The sequence below is a fragment of the Aptenodytes patagonicus genome, chromosome 13 (assembly GCF_965638725.1).
Source record: "Aptenodytes patagonicus chromosome 13, bAptPat1.pri.cur, whole genome shotgun sequence".
In the NCBI taxonomy this organism is placed as follows: Eukaryota; Metazoa; Chordata; class Aves; order Sphenisciformes; family Spheniscidae; genus Aptenodytes; species Aptenodytes patagonicus.
The window spans coordinates 13,404,463-13,424,649 of record NC_134961.1 but is presented as its reverse complement, the minus strand read 5'-3'; the positions used below and the strand labels follow the sequence as shown (position 1 = coordinate 13,424,649).

At 39.2% G+C, this 20,187-nt stretch overlaps 1 protein-coding gene across 2 annotated transcripts in view; it reads left to right on the top strand.

The window, feature by feature from the left end:
* Positions 1-17,114, top strand: part of VPS35L (VPS35 endosomal protein sorting factor like) — a 59,604-nt gene extending 42,490 nt beyond the window's left edge. For both annotated transcript variants that reach the window (XM_076350563.1, XM_076350564.1), the window contains 5 exons: positions 3,672-3,811; positions 5,798-5,963; positions 7,764-7,882; positions 15,627-15,773; positions 16,349-17,114. In XM_076350563.1, coding sequence (XP_076206678.1) covers positions 3,672-3,811; positions 5,798-5,963; positions 7,764-7,882; positions 15,627-15,773; positions 16,349-16,447 — 671 coding nt within the window. In that variant the 3' untranslated portion in view covers positions 16,448-17,114. The remainder of the gene's footprint in view (positions 1-3,671; positions 3,812-5,797; positions 5,964-7,763; positions 7,883-15,626; positions 15,774-16,348) is intronic.
* Positions 17,115-20,187: the final 3,073 nt, after the last annotated feature.

Sequence of the window (20,187 nt, the reverse complement as noted above, 5' to 3'; positions counted from 1 at the left end):
AAACCCATGCTTGCTTCCCATTAATTTTTTGCACTGGAGTACAAGGCTTCATTAGATTTCCTATATATGTCAGATGTGGAAGCAAAATCTTCAGAGTATTAAAATATGCTTGATAGCATTGTAGGACATGAAGATGATGTGGAATGCAGAAGATGGTGCATGGTCCCTGGTTTTGTCCTTTGGGTGGACTTAGCCTTGTGTAATTGTATCCATGACTAAAAATAGTTTGTGTAGGTATGTCAAACTCGCTCCCTTTTGCTCTTTGAAGGTGGACTTAAGGAGCTTAATTGTTTTCCCATCTCTAATGACTTTGTTCTTCCTTGTTTTTTTGCCTGCCTGAAATCTTAAATTAGTACAGTTTAATTGACTATCATAGATGCAGCAAATGCAATGTAAGCTAAATTTTTATATGTAGAGAGATTGATGTATAGAAATATATGGAGGTACATATATTTGTTTGTATGTATAATTAAGTGTGTGTGTGTACATACCATCATGAATATTGACAATAGCGAAACATTCAACAACAATTTCACTTGCTTTTTCTGTAGGAGAGTGTTACTGGAAGTGCTGACTTGGATATCCAAGACTGTTAGTTTTCGTAGCCTGAAGGTCAGCAGGTATGCTTGGGGGAAAGATTTATAGGATTATGGTCATCCAAAATGAAGGAGCTGCTGTGAAAGGATAAAGTTAGTGAAGCATGAAGTATGTCATGTTCGGAGCACTGCACAAGATATTAACAGCACTCTGGGAAGACTTTATCATGATGATTTGTTGTAATGCGCAGGCTGCTCTCCCCTTATCCAAGTTAACAGTGGCTCACTTTAGAAGCAGTATTGTACTTCAGGCACGTAAGAAAACAGCATCCTTCACCGGAAGAAGGCCCCCCCCCCCCCCCCCCCCCCCCCAAATCAAGAACATAACATCATTGTGGTTTTCAGTACTTTTTAAGTGGTTCCTTATATGTTTTGGAAGCCAGAAAAAGCGGGTGTTTGGTTTTCTCTTAAAACATCTCTACAGTAATAGCTTTATAAATTGACTTTTAAAAGATGTAGAGGAAGAACTGTTGCATAACCTCATAATTAGTATAATTCAGAATTAAATACCGATGCGTATTTCATACTTAAGGAAATAGTCAGCACTTCTGTGACAACCTATTTAGTGAACTTTTCCTCCAAACTCAGAGCATGTGATGCAGACTCTGACACCTCTCTACAAGTGAATAGGGTGGTAGTGTTTGGAGGACAGTTAGTTTTCTGCAAACTCTCTAATAAATCCTTTGCATTAGTGTGAATTTACTTTATTTTTGCTTCTTGGGAAGAACGTATACCTTGGACGAATGTGCTTTTAGTGTTCCAGCATAAGAACTATTTTGTGGTTAGCACAGATTGGCTGAACTTGTAGCAAAATGAACATACTTCCCTTTGCTAGTACTTCTGGATGTACCAAAGTAAAATATCCATCTCTTTAATAGAAAATGTAACTAACTGCTTTTATGCTCTATTGCTTTTTTGGTTTGCCTTGCTACGTTGTGGGGGGGGGCAGGGGGAACAAGGCAAGGAAGAAGAATTAAAAATGTGGAGGCAAGAGCCCTGCAGTCTCCCCATTGTGCTGAGACAGCAGCAATATGTGGGGGGGTTGCAGGGTGACCTGCAAACACAGCCGTGCGGCAGTGGCGAGAGGACAGCAGCCACATGGGGACGGCAGGGAGGCAGCAGCTGTGTGATTGTTGTGGTTAGGTGTTGCAGCAAGGGCAGGGCCCAGTGAGCCATCTGCGGTGTGGACGGGTCTCTCCTCGTTCCCAGCAGCAGTCACCTGGAGAGGAGCTGGGCATGCTGCTCTTACTGGCAGGTGTAACGAGGGAGCTCATGTCTCTGAAAGTGCTCGACCAGATGAGAAGGCAGCTCTCATTTGCAGCAATGGCAGGAGGTCAAGAAGAGTAAATCAAATCAAACTGCAGTTATTCATAGTGAAGATAAGAGGTTTTGGTTTTGTGCTAAGGCAAAAGTTAAGAGGAGAATGTCTAGGACTGTGATTGCTGGGAGAGCAGGCAGTAAATTAAGGTGAGGTACTTTGCAGCTTCTCTCTTTCATTGCTGAGACTGATTGCTGCACAGATCATTCCTGTCCCGTTATGAAATAACTTCAGAAGGCAGGAGTATTCTGTACACAGACATGGGTACTTTGGTATGCAGACTATTTTCTGAGACACATTTTTTCATTTGTCTGGTCACATGTTTTGATTATACGGTGATGTGGGGCATGCACTTTTTTTTTTTCTGCTGAGACAACTGTGGCAGTGACAGCGATTCATTTACTTGTGCAAGAATGAACATTTGCTGCTGCTTTCCTTCCTCTCCAAGCTCAGAGATTACTTACCTTCCTTTGGGTTGGCTGTGTAAGCTTATATGTTGTTTGAAATAAATAAAAATAAATTCTTTCACCTCAAAATGTGCAGAATAAAAGGTTCTAACCACTGAAAAGTTCAGAAGAGCTTGAGCACTCATGCTGAAAAGAAATAAAAGTCAGAAGAATTACAGTTTTTCCAAAGCACATGTTTCCCTGGTATTCCTCATAAGCTTAAATTAGATATCAGTTTGTTACTATATTTAGCAAATTTGCTTGGAGTCTCATGTGCTCAAATGAATTTTTCCAGAGCAAGCTGCACTCCGGGAAATGCACATGCATGCCTGTCAGTAGTATCTCCATCCCAGCCATGTAACACCTCTTGGCTTTCACCAAGAATTCTCTTTTTCTCTTTGCTAAAATTTGATTTCATGGCCTCAGTCTCTGTTCCTGTAAAATAAAGATACAGCATTAATTCTGAAGGATGCTTTGAAGTATATGGCTAAACAACTTGAATGGGATTTGGATACTTGGATATTTTGAAATGTAGCCAGGAAAGTGCAAAAGAATGTTACTATCAGAAAATTTTTTGTGAACTCTTAGCATATATAGGAGGTCTTCTAGGGTAAGAGGGGAAATATTGTTGGTTTTAATTTGTGATTATTAACTTAATAAACTGATGAATAGATGTTCTAGTGGTTTTTTTCTTTTGTAGGATTAGAGACATAATAGAGGTTTTTCATAACTCTTTTAATAGCTATTTTGCTGAGGCCGTAATGGTGGATGGTTTCTGTAATTCCTGTATTATGGTTCTTGGAACCAGCAATACCTCAGGTTCTGGTACTATGTTAGTATTTTACTTTTAATGACCGTAAACACTTAGAGAAATGAAGTTGTCCATGCTTCCTTATAACTTTAACAGGCTTTTGTGAATGAATTCGTGAACAAGTTAGCATGATCTAATACACTTTTTCCCCCCTTTGGATTCCCCATTCTCCTGGCATAAGCATTTCTTTGATAAGTCAATTTTGAATTGTGTGCTAGTTATCATATATGCAATATATTTGAAACAGTGGTGTCCTTTTGTTAAGCAAAGGAGAATTATAATTTCAGAAGTCTTGAGTGATGTGGGAACTTCTTTTGAAAAAACAGCATCACTTGACTTACCACAGATTTTGACTGCTGAGTCTTGAGTTTCTTTGCAGTTAAGCATACATTCATTTTCTGTAGTCTATTTGAAACAAACTCAAAGCAATCATTGGATCACAGGCATGACTGCCATTGCAGTTGGAGTGATAATACAGCAACTATGTTTTTATTTTGTAGCTGATGCTTTTTTCAAAGCTGCAGTGAGCCTTGTTCCTGAAGTGCCAAAAATGATCAGCGTAGATGGAAAGATGCGACCTTCTGATGCCTTCCTCCTGGAATTCCTTTGTAATTTTTTTTCCACATTATTAGTTGTTCCGGTAAGTTGTGTGTGTATGAATAGCACATAGGCTCGTAGACTATTTTGACTTTCCTGTTTAAAAATTTAGAGTAGACTGGACTTTTGGGAGTGGGAGATGCAGTGGTTAGTCTTCCATGAGCAAGCTGAACCGATTTGCTCATTGGCTGCAAAATCACTCACCCCAGTGCAAAATAGGGAGGTAGAACAATTGTTTGGAGGTTGAGGTACAGTGTTGCCTCTCTCAGTAGCACCTTGTACTTAACTGGATTTGAGATAGAATGAAATCTTGCCACCATTTAACTGTGTAAACATCATTTACTGTTTTAATAGATCCTTGCAGAAAAGTGGTATTTTAGCTGAGCGCTCATAAAACCTAATACCTAAGGAGGGGAAAAATATAGAGCTCTAGTTTCTGTTAGTTTCTGTTAGTTTCTTTGTTATAGGTTGCCTAATCTTTTGAGTGAAAACAATAATTAGAAGATGTATTTTGGCATAACCTTCCTCTTCTGATGAATATTTCACAAAATACTACCGTTCTATACCCTTCAAATTTTTAACCAATTGTCAAGTTTAAATAGATAGATATATATATGTGATTTTCCTTCCTATATATTCAGCTATAGCTAAAAGATGAGGAAAAATTGTAAACTAATCTGGAAGACCTGAGATAAAACTTACATAACCAAAGTATTTTATTGACCTTAGAGAAGACAGACAGACAGACACTCACAAGATTTCACTGCAGTGGAAACCTAATGCTTGAAGATTTTTACCTCCCTCTGTTAATATCTCTGGCCCTCTCTGAGAAGATTCTTCTTCCCCAGCAAGGGTTGGCTTAGTATCATGGCATGTTTTTTAAAAAAAAAAAAAAAAAAAAGAAAACTTCTGAGGTTTATTCACTTATTCTTGGAGAAAGTAGGTTGTTCCTCCTCACTGAAATATTCCTTATGGTTTCCTCCTTCCTTTTTTCTTTGACTACGTTTGGTGAAGCAGCACACAGTATAGTGCTGTCCAAATGTTCATAAACAGAGCAGTGTATTCTCCTTTTTCCAATGGAAGGGGTCTCCCAAGCCATGCATGTTCAGCAGTGTGGAGGTGCTGTGTTGTTAGAAGGGAAAGGCTAGTTGCCATTGTGACATGTTTTTGCTGTCCACTGACTGCATAAGTAAGGCTTTGAAGGAAGACTTATGCCAGAACTGGATGCTCCTCAGAGAAATTACTCAGATCATTAACAGATGATTGAAGGAGGGAGATCCAACCTCTCAGATTCAGTAATGGAGAAGAACTTGCAATGAAATAACCAGGATTCAGAAATTAGCTTCCATAATTTTTTCTCCTATTTACTTTACAGGATACATGATCAGAAGGAAATGTCCCCAGTGGACTGTGATTTGTCCTACGTATGTTGGTATCGTTGCACCAACTGCCAGCTTGAAATAAGCTGGGTGCAGTATTAAAACTGCTTGCAAAAACTCATAGATTATGTAAAGGAGATGTCTTTATAATTATATTCCTTTCATATTAAAAGATTGTTGATTGTCTGTAACTTTGACTTCCCAGTGTAGGTGTTCTTCTGAATCTCATAATTATATGAGTAATATACTTGTTTCTATAGCTTACTGACATTATTTGAATAAAAAAAATCCTACCCAGTGTGTTTAATTTTAGAGGCTTAGCTGTTAAGAAGCTGACAATTAATTTTGTACTACCCACCCCCGTGACTAGAGAACAAAGCATTTCAAAGTTTGTCTGTGAAGGCTGCCTAGATCAAGTTCATGATTATGGGTCAAATGGGCATTTTAGAAGGAAACTAGAAGAAATTTTTAAAAGGATTTGCAGGAAGCACACTTCAGAAAAGTAGTTGTCAGCTTTAATTATATTGTAGTTTTTGCTTTTATAGGGCTAATATTGTGACTCTAAACCCCTGAATGACCGCAAATAATCCCATTTTTGTTTTGGGGTTGTTGTGTAGTTGTTTTTGACTTATTTCTTTTCTTCTCTGTAGGACCATCCAGAACAAGGAGTGTTGTTTCTTGTGCGAGGATTACTAAATGTGATCCAGGATTATACTTGGGAGGATAACAGTGATGACAAAGTCAGGATTTATACTAATGTTTTGCATCTGCTGTCTGCAATGACTCAAGAAGCATATATCTACCATGTAGATAAAGGTAATACATAAGGGTGGCTCTGGATCCTTGCATTCCACTGTGCAATTTGTAGTATTGTGTTATCACCATACCTAGTTAATGAAGATTAGTGGTAGTCAACCTTACAGAACGGATTCTTTTCCTATGCAGGTGCAGATATTGTAACAAAATAATCGCAGGAGGTGGCTGCCAAACAGATGTACAGTCTGTTCTTTGAACTGAATCTGTGCAGAGTGGTTTACTTAGTTTGTTCCTGGTGGTGTTGATGCAAATACTTAGAACTGTGAACTTTTCAAGTAAATATTAGAACTTTATACATATGGAGGGTTTTCTTTTAGTCTAAAGTATCAACTTGATTTGTACTTATCGTTGGTGTTTCATTCACATTTATTAACAACTCCAGTTTTCAGAATGCAATGCCTAGTCTTCTTTATTTAAATGATGTATTTGCTGCTTTGAAGGCAGGCTTTCAGTTTTGGAAATTGTGGTAACTTACAAAAATCTTCAGAATAGGTAGAAAAAAAAATTCTAAAGATTTTGCATTTTATAAAAAGGCTGTAGTCTTTTTGTAGTAATATTTTGATTGCTCTAAAATTTGAGTGTTTGCCTTCTGATCATAGAGAGGTTACTAAATTAAGGTAGACTATTAATCGAATCTTTTAAAGCATGCTGGTAAGATAGTTAGTCTGAGGGGCCAAGCTGGTTTGGCTTTTTCTCTTAGTTGCACAGGGCTTTCACGAAGAGGCAGGCTGGAACATATTCTGCAGTTCTTCTGGTGAATAGTCTGTCAGAGTTACCAACCGTGACAAGAATATCTCTTGTAGTTAGCAGCACATAAAATAGTTGTCAGTTGAACAACTACTCTATAGTAAATCTGCTGTTCAAATTCTGTAAGGAAATGTGGTTTAGCTGCTTTTTCTTTCATTCCATTTTTTATATGACCAAAATAACTGCATAATCCCAAGATGAGAAATTTAAATGAATTAGACTTCAATGGAAAGAAGCATGGAAATATCGATTAGTAATTTTTCCCCTGTAGTTGGGTGATGTTTTTTTTTCTAGGTGGACCATGTACCTTAGCTTCTTAAAATGAAGTTTACTCGGGAACAGGGGATCACCATTTATCTTATGTGCTCTCTGATTTACCCAGAACACACTTAAACTTACAAATTTCTTGTAGCTTACTTCTTAGTAAAACGTTATAAATAAACAAGGCCAAAACACGTTTAAAATCACAATTATATAAGCTCTAAAATCTTCAAGAGCTCTCCCTCCACAAAATCCCTCAAGGGCTTTGAAATTGAAAATACACTTTCTGGATTTCTCTCTGTGACTTTGATGCAATCAAGGTTTTATTTTAGGAAAAAAAAAAATTAAAATGCAGTTTCCTTTGAAAATCTTGTTGTTTTCACTAAGTAAAACATAAACTGTTTGGCCCAGTCCTGCTGCCATTGAAGACAATGGCCATACTCTTCTAAACTGATGGGAGCGGGGAGTCTGTCTCTGTGGAATAAGTGAAAATTGACACTATATGTTGCTTTACATTTAAGTCTAGCAGTTATTTTTGAACCTGGCTGCATCCAGGAATACAGGACTGGCTTTAAGCTAGAAGATTCTTTTCAGTGTTTCGTTCCTAAAATCAAGAGGACATAGTAGGCAACCAAGTGGTAGGCACTTAAACAAGATTGTTCTGTTTGTGTTTCATGGAGGAGGGTCATTTTATGACTTCCAAACCTGGTCTTCTATAAATAGCTGGTGTTTTCAGTAGCAAACAAATGCATAACTCTTTAGCCAGACCTAAGCTTGAATTCATCTCTGCAGTTGATTCCAATGATACCCTGTATGGTGGAGACTCCAAGTTCCTGGCTGAAATTAATAAACTCTGTGAAACAGTGATAGCACAGATCCTGGATCATCTGAAAACTCTTGGAAAAGAGGAGGTATGTTCTTACTCAGTTTGAATCAATACAAAACCAAAATTGCTTTGGAGTTGAATAAATGGACCACCTTCTTGACCAGGCATTGGTCTTTTGGAAAGCTCCAGGAACCTTGCAACGAGAGGAAATTAGGTAATTTTACTTGTTTAAAAAGTGAGTCAATCACGTAGGCACGCTTGTGGTGGAAAGACCTAATGATGTGAAAGAGATCACGTAGCAATTACAATACATTTTTAAGATGCAGGCTAAAGTTACCTGCTTAACTGTATGCTGTACATGGATAGTCTGATAGAACCGACAAGCAGTAAAAGCTACTCTGGTATACTCTGTGGTATCGACTGTGGCAGTGCACCAAAGGATGTGATTCTGCTGCAGTACAGAATGATTATTGCAGAACAGCATAGTGAGGTTAGAGTTAGCTTTAAATTAACCGGCTTGAGTCCTGGTGTAGTTTGGTTATGGAAATATGATGCTCAGTGTGGGACAATTTTTTTTTTTTTCTTATGAGAGTCTTTCTGCCTATAATGAGCTCCATGGTGCTGGTATTGCAATTATTGGCCTAAGCTAGAGAATTGGAGACAGTGCCACAGTCACTCCTTTGATTGCAGTACAGTTATGCCTAAAATCTGCTCCGTGTCCGTCCTTCCTGTTGTTTCCTCCTGGCTGTCACCTTTCTCTCTCTGTAAATAAACTGTATTTTCTTGCCAACGAAGTTAACAGTAGCCTGAAATGTCCAATTCTGTAATGGGCCAAGTGAAAATTCACAGTTAGTCTGTTACTGGGTAAAATACAGTGGAAACCACCTTTGATTTGTAAAAGTTTTGCATCCCAGACGCTAGGATGAAGTCAGGAGAGAGGTGCAGAGGGAGAGAAAAGGTCTTTTGGCTTTACCTTGTTTTTAGTACAGGGTTATATTTGTTCAATATAAAATAAAGAAAACTCTAGGCAGCTTATTGGATTTCTTGATTGGAGTTCAGAGGCTCTGAGAGATCAAATACAGCTTAATGGATTGTATATGAAAGGCGGGTGACTAATGTTTTCAGTATTACTGAAATAATGAGAACTTACTGTTCTGCTAATGTACCTGTTTCTGAGATTGAACCCCTCCACAACATCCTAATCACCGCTTACTAAACTGCTGCATAATGATAGAAATCTTGTGGCTTGTAGACTGAAATGGGAAGGCAGGGGATGATTAATTTGATGGAATTTTTTAGATAGCCTGTTTGCACAGTAGCCTGTAGTGTTTGCCAATACAGAATGTGTTAAGTGATACATATTTGGAGGACACTATGCTAAGTTTAGCCTTTTCTCTCCTTTTGCTATCCTGTTTATCCTTCTTTGAGCAATTGTAGAGATGTAAGATGAATAAATCCTTTGCTCAAATGCCTCTACATCATTGTACACATCAGCACGGTGAATAGCAGTTCTTTTTCAGAACAATAGCAGAAAACAACCATTCTTGCACAGCTAAGAATGTCCAAGCAGGTATTGGAAGGAGATTTTTAACAGAGTTTTCAGGACCGTGGGTTGTATACTGAGGATTTTTTGCATGTGACTCCTATATGGAGTATGTGGGTAGGAATGTTTGTAGTGCTTGAAATCTGTGGTTTCTGAAAGGCTTTTTTTTTTTTCCTGCTTTCAAGCTTAATACTTTGAGTAATGAGATCCTGTGTTATTTCACTGAAGCAGTTGTTGCATAGAAAACTGGATTTAAAGCTAAGCAGCTGTCGTGGTTTAACCCCAGACAGCAACTAAGCACCACCCAGCCACTCACTTACTCCCCCTCCTGGTGGGATGGGGGAGAGAATCGGAAGGGTAACAAAACTCGTGGGTTGAGATAAAGACAGTTTAATAAGTAAAGCAAAAGCCATGCGTGCAAGCAAAGCAAAACAAGGAATTCATTCTGTCCTGGTATCGGCTGGGATAGAATTAATTCTTCTTCCTAGTAGCTGGTACAGTGCTGTGTTTTGGATTTAGTATGAGAATAATGTTGATAACAGACTGATGTTTTAGTTGTTGCTAAGTAGTGCTTACACTAGTCAAGGACTAGGACTGCTTCCCATCGGCAGGCAGGTGTTTAGCCACCTCCAGGAAAGCAGGGCTCCATCACATGTAACGGTGACTTGGGAAGACAAACACCATCACTCCGAACATCCCCCCTTCCTTCTTCTTCCCCCAGCTTTGTATGCTGAGCATGACGCCATATGGTGTGGGATATCCCTGTGGTCAGTTGGGGTCAGCTGTCCCGGCTGTGTCCCCTCCCAACTTCTTGTGCACCCCCAGCACTCGCTGGTGGGGTGGGGTGAGAGGCAGAAAAGGCCTTGACTTTGTGCAAGCACTGCTCAGCAACAATGAAAACATCCCTGTGTTATCAACACTGTTTCCAGCACAAATCCAAAACATAGCCCCATACCAGCTACTATGAAGAAAATTAATTCTGTCCCAGCCAAAACCAGCACAGCAGCATGGATATAGTTCTTTGCCCTGCCTTTGCCTCTGCAGCCTTGGATTTACTCCTCTGTCCATCCTTATTTACAAAGGGGGGGAGCACTTATTTTGCTTTGTTGAGTAAAAGTCCTTGAGAAATTTAGATAAAAATTGTTTTGTAAGAATGAATGTTTTTTTGAGGAAGCTGTTGTTGCTGAGGAAAGGGGCGATGAGAATATTGTCAGAGACCTCCATTTGTGCTAACGTGGAACCGATCATAAAATCACTGTGGTATTTGTATTGCTTCAGTGTTGGTGACCTTTTATTATTCATCTGCTTGACTGCTCATTTAAATGAACAAGCCTCTGATGATACTGGGGTTTTATTGGTTCATTTGCTTTAAAAGCTATAAAGGAAAATAAATTTTTCTCACAATAAAATGCTTTCACCAAGATGGCAATTTGGAAGAGAACAATGCATCTTATGTTAACACAGCGTGGTCTTTTCGCAATATTAGAGAATACTTCATTTATGTTACGGTGTTTGAATGGAAATTTTCAGTTCTGGACCGTTCTGTAAAGTTGAAGCAGTTGCTGATCATGAGAGCATGTATCAGTGAATCCTCTCTGCCTTTGTGTGGGTGGAAGACTAATCTTATGCACCAGGTTTCTTAGAAATGTAAATACCTTGCTTCTTGCTACTCAGTGATAGATGTCCAGACGGAGTATGTTTTGTTCAAACACCACTGTTGATCCAAAACATTAAGAGCATGTTGTGTCCCCGGCAGTGCCATGTTAGGATGGCAGTCTTCCTGTGTGCCATATGATAGATACTGGACTTTTTATAGTAAGTATCAAAAATGGAGCTGTAGAAAGCAATTCCTGGGTATGCTCTTGAGGCTTCTTTCACCACAACTGACTTTTGATTTTATATAAACTTATAAAAACTTCAGTTGATTTCACATGTGTTTGAATACTGAACTACAAGCAGAGTTGGACATAGTTCTCTGTGTGTGGGTGTGTTTTAAATTGAGAAGAGGTTGCTCATCCTGAAGGATTTTGTGTCATTGGCCAAGATTTTCTAAAGGTGGTTAAACATTTAATTCCTCTTTGGGAGGAGGGAGGCAAGGGAGTTTACCTGCTGCATTTTCCAGAAGACATTGCAGGTGGTGGAGGTACCTGTTTTGGCATGCTTGCAGCTTGCCTGCTGATGACCCAGCAAGAGGATGGGTGCATTGCAATGAGGAACTGTGGCTGGTGAGTGCATATCAACTCCACTTCTTTGTCTCAGAGTTGGAGAGTCCTAACTCCCAGATTAATCCTTTTATTACACCATTGTCTCTGGCATGCTGGTGGAGTTCAAAGACTAGAAATAGTTTGATTGGGAACATTGTTTCTGCATGTTTGTAAGATACTTGGTAAATGGTGTAAACCGAAACAAATAAATTAGGATTCTGCTAATGGCCTACAGCAGGATTACTGAGTATGGCTTTGGAAGGTATAGTCTGATTCTCCATGAACTGCAAGTTCCACATGGAGCACATCTTTGTTGGATTAATTTTAGAGGGACATCAAACTGATGTGAGCAGCACTATGAATATTGAAAGCTTTAAAAATGGGTTAAGGACTCTGAAATAGAGATGAACCTACCATGGTGCCAGTATAGAGCTAGGGGTAAAATGTTTCAGCCTGCCATAACTAAGAGGTGTGTTACTGCATCCTGAGCCAGCAGAAGCTGTCACTGAGACTCTGAGTAATCTAGAGGGAGTTTCTGGACTGCTCTTTCAAGGATTGTATCCAAAAGAAAGCACTTTCTCTTCTGACCATCTCAGTGTGCTAGAGGAGTGGTGAAATAGGGCATATGCATCCTCTTGTGTGGTATATGAGCTCCCAGCTGCAGCTTGGTTCTTGGTGTTTTCTCAAATTATTATTTCCTTTTATTATAAATGAACTTGTATTAGCTGCCGTTGGTGTTAGGTGCTTCATTTATCCCATGTAAGGACAGTTGTGTAACGAGAGAGTTGAGAACCTGGTCTGTCCCATGCAGCTTGTGATCTTTTCCAGTGAACTAACAGATGTTAAAAGGTTCCCAAAGGGCTTCATGTGAGAGCTTTCAAGGAAAGGCAAGGCTGCCTGTCATGGCTTTCTTTAGGAGTATCTCGATTTGGATCACAAGGATGTAACCAGCAGCATCACAGTAGTGCTGGAATTAATTTCAGCCTAGATAATTCAGGTAATACTAGCAAACAGATGCTATATCAGCATGGAGACTCGGCCTAGACTGGTATATGTAGTACCTTGGAGGAGCCTTACAGCCCATGCTGAGCTCTGTGCTGCCACAGATAGACTGTTAACAAGTATCAGAGCCAGTTATTTTAAAGCTGTACACGGGAACAGCAGCAGGCTAGACTCACCTTCAGAGGAGCAATGTATCTCAATACACAAATGCTTTTCTAACAGAAGGCTCAAGGTATCCTTATGACATAGACATCTGGCAAAAGTCACTGAAAGACAGGAATGAATATTTTAATTGCTAGCCAGAATTTTGTGAAATACAAAGTTACATGGTCCATTATATGAAAGATCCTATTTTTTTTCTGTTATGCTGTATGAAATTTGGACATTGCTCTGCACTTTGGTGGAGGGGCTAGGACACAAGGGGGTCACGTTCTGGGATGATGTTGTTTGTTCTTTGTTTCGTTGTCATCAGCATTATTCCAAGATTATGGAAAGCGCACTGCCTGGAAGGCTGGCAATTCTTTTTGGTGTGGGAATTGATAGTCCCATGATGTATGTGGTTGCCAAATAGCTGAGCTGTTGCTTTCTCCTTGCTGCCTGTGAATACATCCTGTGAGTTGGAGTTCTACCCACAATTCAGTCTCAGTTATGTCAGCAGGCCTGGCAGCATGCTGGCATAGATGTCTCCCTTGGGTTGGAGGTCAGTGCCATGTTACACAAACATTCCTGTGCATCATCATATGAAGCCTTGTCTGACTCTTGCTTGTTTTCAGATGTGGTGGGATTTACTGCACACCTGAGCCTGCCTCTCTCTCCACTTTGCATTGTGTAACTGATGACTAGATGCCAAAATCCTGTCTGTTATACCTATCCCAATACAATCAGAGTTAGTGCTCATCTCATTCTTCTAGCTTTTTAATGTGTTTCTAGATCCTTTTTGAAGTATGATCCTTTTTGAAGTACATATGTTTCAAATTAGTCAAAATGTCATCCTTATTTTAAAGAATGGATTTTGTATTTGCGTTGATACCGCCTGGAAAACCTCGCTAGCTGGTATTCAGACTGGAGTACTGCTGCTTTTGCATTCTGCCCAATAATTTAACTGTCCCACTTCTTGTGAGGAAACCTCTCAGCAATTCCCAGGAACCTCTTTGAAGTTTGTATTCAGCAGAAGACACACAGGCATTAGATGGTCAACAGGAAAAAAAATTATAGGTAATATAGGTTATTTTGTTAATCCAGGATACATGGTGATGTGGCAGGATGCCTTGTGAATAATGTGGCAAAACATGGTCTAGCTGGCTGTACACTATATCTGTTTTTCCATGAAGGATATTAGTCCTACAAGAGGAATACTACAGTAATGTTTAAGCATTTAAGCATAACTACTTTCCGTTTTCTGGTCTTTTTGAGTTGTATTTCTGCTCTTTGTGTTAATACTACTGGACTAGACTGATCAATTGTATTTCTCTATCTGGTAGGGAGTACAGTTTAATGCACCCAAATGATGGTTGTAGTTTTAGCCTATAAACATGTTTTGGAGCTATTGGGATGGAAATTGCTAATGTGGGTAACTGTTACAGGAAGAGCTGTCTTCTTGGTAGTTTCATGTAATTAATTTAATGCTTAGGGAACTTCTCCTGGGGCCTTGAGCAGCTCTGGGCATTGCATATGCATGCGTGTGTGTGCACATGGTTTCTGATGTGTCAGATTTGTTCTGCATGTACAAATCTACTGTGCGGGTCACATACATACAGTAGCAGTCTGATGCTTCTAGTTTGGGGCATGCAGTGTCCTCTTTTCTAGTTAGCCAATTCTTTAATGGCATGGCTTTCTCCTTTTCCATATTTATTTGGAGGACTGATAGCTTAGTGTGTGCCATTTCTTTGATTAATAGCATCTGACCTCTCTTCTGCTGGCAGTGAGAAGGGAAATTAATTTACTTTCAGTCCCTTAGGGAAAGGGGAGAGGCTGCATGGCTGCATTGGCATCATGTCAGGAGCGCACAAGTCACAGAGATCACTGCACTCCTCTTACCCCAATCTCTGCCTCAGTCTTCCTGTAACTTCGTATCTGAACGCTGTGTATTAGCTACCCTAACGTGTATTGAACTGAGAGGGCTAAAGTGAAGTATTAAGTTCATTAACCGAGGTGTTCAGCTGATAGTTTTAACTACTATTCTGCTGCTGTGGTTTCTGTGTAAGATGGAGCTATGATTTTATCAATGGTCTTTCTTGAGCAAAAAATAAAGGACAGCTGCAGCAAAGCAGTATAAACAAATACTACATCTCAGATGCCTCCAATAATAATTCATCCTTTTAGCCTTTTAAAACTTACTCTGTAGGAATAGGCAGAATCTGCAATAGCATTTTAATTAATTCTGTTTTCCACTCACCCCAAATCAGGGTGGTAGCACCCTGTAAGCTTAGCGCAGGATTGTCTGTGCCCCAGAACTCCTCCATAGAGGCTGAAGGGCATGGTGCTCCTCCGTGGTAGATTACCATGAAGCAGGGGTCCTCCTCAAGGTCCCTCCTCAGCAATTTTAGCTGCAAATATGGTGCAAATATGTTGGTATCACCAAAGTTTCAGTGAAAGAATAGCAGGGAAAAAACATCTTTGTTCAAATAAATAAAAGTAGAATAGACTGCTGGAAAAAGCCTGAAATTGCATTAATCTAGATTTATGATAGTGCGCTCTCTAAAAAATATATAGCCATGGTGATGTTAAGTGAAAGGTTGGTTGGTGGGAGGGTGATTTCTATGCAGTTGTAGCGAGTCTTGAGTTAAAAATGTCAGAGCTACATACTGTGCTGTGCCAAAGTGGTATGAGATGTAGGAGTCTTGTGTAAGTATTTTATTTACAGCAACTTAGGTTGATCCATGACTATCACTACTTGTTGCATTTTGAATGGAACATGGAAACTATGCGCGTATTCTTGTGTCTGTAATTATTGCTGTGTGTATTACAGAACAAGTATCTGCCCCTTACACTTCTGAGAGTTCAGAAAACTCGGCGAGGTTATGCTGGATATTTTGGGATGACTATATGGTAATATAGGAATGTTTTGTTTTTCATTATAGACCCTAAAGCGACAGAGCCAGTTGGCACTCTATTTCTTTAACACTATTCTAGCTCATGGGGATCTACGAAACAACAAACTAAACCAGCTTTCAGTCAATCTCTGGAATCTTGCTCAGAAACATGGCTTTGCTGACACCAAGACTATGGTAAGGAAAACAGATAATGCAGAGAAATTTTAGTTCTTAAGAGCTTTTTCAACTCCTCATTTGGGAAAAAGTAATATTTTCTTGATCTGAATAAACCTAATCTCTTTACACGTTGCTCTCTTTAAAAAAAAAAAAAAAATTAAATGAGCTTAAAAACCCCCACCCTTATTTTTTAAATGCTTCTTAATGAATAAGCAGCTTCTCTTATTTCAAGTGGTCTGTATTTTTCTAGCACTTTTAAATGTATTTCACACATTAAGGAACCTGGAAACGTTGGATGCTATAACTTTTTTTCAGTACAGAAAACTATCCTTAAGAGAAATACAGCATTTTTATTTAGTAGAGGAACTGCATGGTGTAAGCTTGGAAAGTGGGCATTCTAGAGCCTTTAAGAAAGATATACATGATAACGAGCTCTAGAGTAAGAAATGCAAGTGCTCGTGTAGCCAGTGAAATTTAGGGAAAATCATGAGAGTGTCTATTAAAACACCTTCACATAGATTAAATGATGGCCTATGAAATGAGAAAAGACAAAGACACTAAAAATCTCGAAATATCTTTCTTTTCATACCCAGGTGAAAACGCTAGAATACATCAAGAGGCGAAGCAAACAACCTGAAATGAGTCACTTCACAGACTTGGCCCTTCGGCTTCCTCTGCAGTCTAGGACCTGATGAATGCCTCTTTTCCAAGGAGTCATCCGTACCAGAGAGCATGTAGCCAAGGCCAAAAATCACTGATGTAGATTTTGACTGGAGGAGTTCAGTGTATTTTTATTTTACTTAGTGTGACAGATTTACTTGGACACAGGTAAAACTGTTCTGAGTGCAATAATTTAACCTGAATTTCTGTTTCCAGTTTTACCACTATATTCTTATTTTAAATGCTGATTTAGATTCAGTAAAGGGTATTTTGAACCTCTATGGTTGCAAAAGCCTTTTGAAATCTAATCTGTTGTCATTTTAGCAACAAAGGAAGAAGATAATCTCCATGGATCAATTCACAGCCTCCAAACTTCATCCCACTTGCAGAATAGTTTCTCCTGTGTAGAAAGCAGCATTTCAATATAATAATCCTACTAAGTCATCCTTCTGCTTTGGGATGCTGCCAACATTTGTCTGGTCAGTTCCAGTGGAAGAGAAAAATGGCCGAGGTGTTACTGTTCTAATTTGTACAATACATTTTCACAGACATGTTTATGCTTTCATTTTAGTTCAGTGGTGTTTTGTAAAATGGAAGGAATCTTTTAAGTGCTGTCTGCAAAGGAAAATGGATATGTATGCAAAGTGTTCTATATTCACAAAGTACACTGTATCACTGAATAAAACAATTTGCAGTTCATCTGTTTGTTCTGGGGGAGTTTCTTTGCATATACAAATTTATCACCTTACCCTTGTGGAATTTAATTACATGTATTGCTATTACATAAATTTCACTCTCACCACTTCTGTCCCATGGTAAGGAACCATGTTGAGATCTTGCATCTATTGCTGCTTTTGCTTAGTGGTAAGTGTTTTAATGAGCTAAATCCTTATATATTTTTGCACAGAAGTTTTATTTTGTTAAGGCTAAACAAGTAATCAGTTTTGCTAGAACCATATATTTAAGGAGTTAGCAAGCTGATAATAAATACCACCCAAATTATTAAACCATTCATGTTGCATGTTTTTCATCTCCTCAGTGGTTATTGAAGCAGGGTACATCTAAAATACGTATTTTGTGTTAAGGTTGTAAAGAACTGAACTAGGACCCTTTGGTCCTGGTACAGACTACATGTGTAAGCTGAGTAAAATTGCAGGAATACAAGACAATTATGAAGTGGTATCAACTTGATACAGAACCTTTCCAACCTTTAGTTACATAGCTATTTTAATTATACTGACTTTCCTTAAATAATTCCGTATAAAGTGCACATAGATAATGAAATGATAGTACTGCATATGTTATCATGTCCCACTTTAATTTAGCTTTCCTTCTTGTTGCAGCTGCACAAAACAACTCTCAACAGCACGTAGATGATTCTTCCTTTTGGGCTTGGAAACATAAACCATGAACTGGGTAAGTGGGATTAAACTCTGAGCTCTCTAAACTGCCAAGCGGGTCACACTAAGCAGCTGTGATATGGCAGAAGTTGCCCTCTGGGGGCGAATGTACTGCTCTAAACCCAAACCCAGCGTGGAGTTGTTCCAGATTCTGTAAAATGGAAGCTCTTACGGTAGGCTTACAACTGTCCCAACTGTTCCTCTTCCCCATATAGGCACCAATTTTTGCGTTTTGAGCACAGTGTAACTTTGGTTTCTTTATTGATGCAAGACCGCCATGAGAAATGCTTTCAAATGTTTTACTACTGTTTTTATTAGTGCAAAAATAGCTCAGCAACAGGCAGAAAGCTCTGGTTAGTTATCAGGAGCAAACTCTAAACATCTAGCTTAAAAGCTAACACAGCCACTCTAATAAACTGCTTTTGGCTTACTTCCATGTTAGAGCAAAATTATTTTTAGTTAAAGCACTCTACTTATTATAGACCTCCTCTTTCTTCTGTATATAGCAAATATACAGGCCAGACCAAGTTTGACTGCTTGAAAAGAGTTGACAGTTTTTTCCCCAGGTATCATGTGTCTTGTTTTTCAAACTACGACATTTTCATGTGCACAGTATTATCAAGAGCAAGGTGCCAGGCCATCCACAAAGCTATAGTCGAGCAACACACTGGTATACATTACGCAGTTCTAGATGGGAAAAGAGGCTAGGACTAATACCACCTTCAGCATCTTCGTCAGTGGCAGTGCAAGACCAGTCGCTACCCCTCTAAGACCGGCTCTGCAGAAGAAAGCTGTACGTGCTGTCCCTCTCCTCCTAAATGAAGTCACTAGTTGACATTTTCCTACCTGTTCCTTTATTTTAACTCATTTTTTTGCCAGGCAAGTAGCTGAGGGCCTCAATTCAGCATTTGTCTTAAATCAGAAAATAGAACCTCCACGACCTGAATTTAAGTAAAGCAACAGCTGAAGCCCAGAAGGGCCAGCTGAAGCCAGTCGCTGAGCTTTGAGAGCACTGGTGCAAAACAGACTCACCCTGAGGTATTGGTGATTTTAAATGACACTTTAAAGGAGACGGTTTCCTCAAAGACAAGTTCAGACCCTGCAGGAAGTGGTTCAGCATCTCCCTCTTCCCAGGTATGGGAATGGATTCATGGCAACCCCTTAAGCTGGAGTCTCTGCATAATTTTCACTTCACCTCAGGAGTTGCCCAAAATGCATTGGAACCAACTGCTCTTAAGTGTATTTTCTGCTGGAGGAAGCTGCTTTCAGGTGGAGCGGTCCACTGGAAAAGACTATTGTGGAAAATGAGGTTGCCTTAAAAGAGCAAGAAATTTAGTAGTTCAGTTGGCGTGATCTTATCAAAAAGGATAGGTAATTCGGCCTCAAGAAAAACAATGAGCTGGCTAGGTAGAAATAGTAACCTAATTCTGGGGGGCTGGTGTTCCCCTGCAAGTCAGCCACTGTTAACACTACAGCAGGCATGGACATAAGAGATGGTCACCTTGTTCTGCTTGAGAACCAGAGCTACACTGAAACTTAACAACACTGTCTCCCATAACAAATATCACAGCCAGTAATAAAATACATGACACTGTTTTCACTGACTTCTTGTAACTTCAAGCAAGACACTGATAGACTGCTTTGGACCCTTGAATTCTGAACACAACATAGACAAATGCAGTCTCGTATTCTGTACTCTTATTACAAAGCCAGTGAAAGTGCAAGTTGTCTGAAAATCCAAAGGTTAGAAATTTCATTCAGACTGATGCATGATGAACCCAATAAGCACATTATTAAAATTACCTTGCTCTCTATAATTTAGGAAGTCTAGATCCATATATTTGGTGCTGCTATCCAGAAGGCGTTTACTTGTATTTACAGATTAACAGCTGCTGCTTGAAAATCCCAACTGCCAGAGCATAGTTAAAATATAGAGGATGTTCAACGTTATTCATTATTATAATGAAGATGCTAATATTTAAGAAATTACTTTCTGAGTTAAAAGTCTCCCCTCATCACATTTGTAGGCAAACCAGTAGTGTTTCTTCAAAGTAAAACGCCATCACTTTGTACCAGTCACTGAGTGTAAAAATGTGAAGATTTTACAGAACACTAAAATCCTTCTGAATCACTAAGATGTAGCTAAAAATAAGTTTATGAAATCGGCAATTTAAACAAAAATTTACTACGTTTCAACTTGTTGCAGGCATTGCCCACGTATCTTCAGTCTTTGAAGGAGGCTGTCTCTTGCCCTGTAGAAAACATTGCAACGGTTTCAAAAACTTACTGTTTAGCTGAAGTGAGGACCCAGCTCCACATAATCTGGCGTATGCAGTTGAAAACTTGTACTAAAAGTGCCTCATAAATCAAAC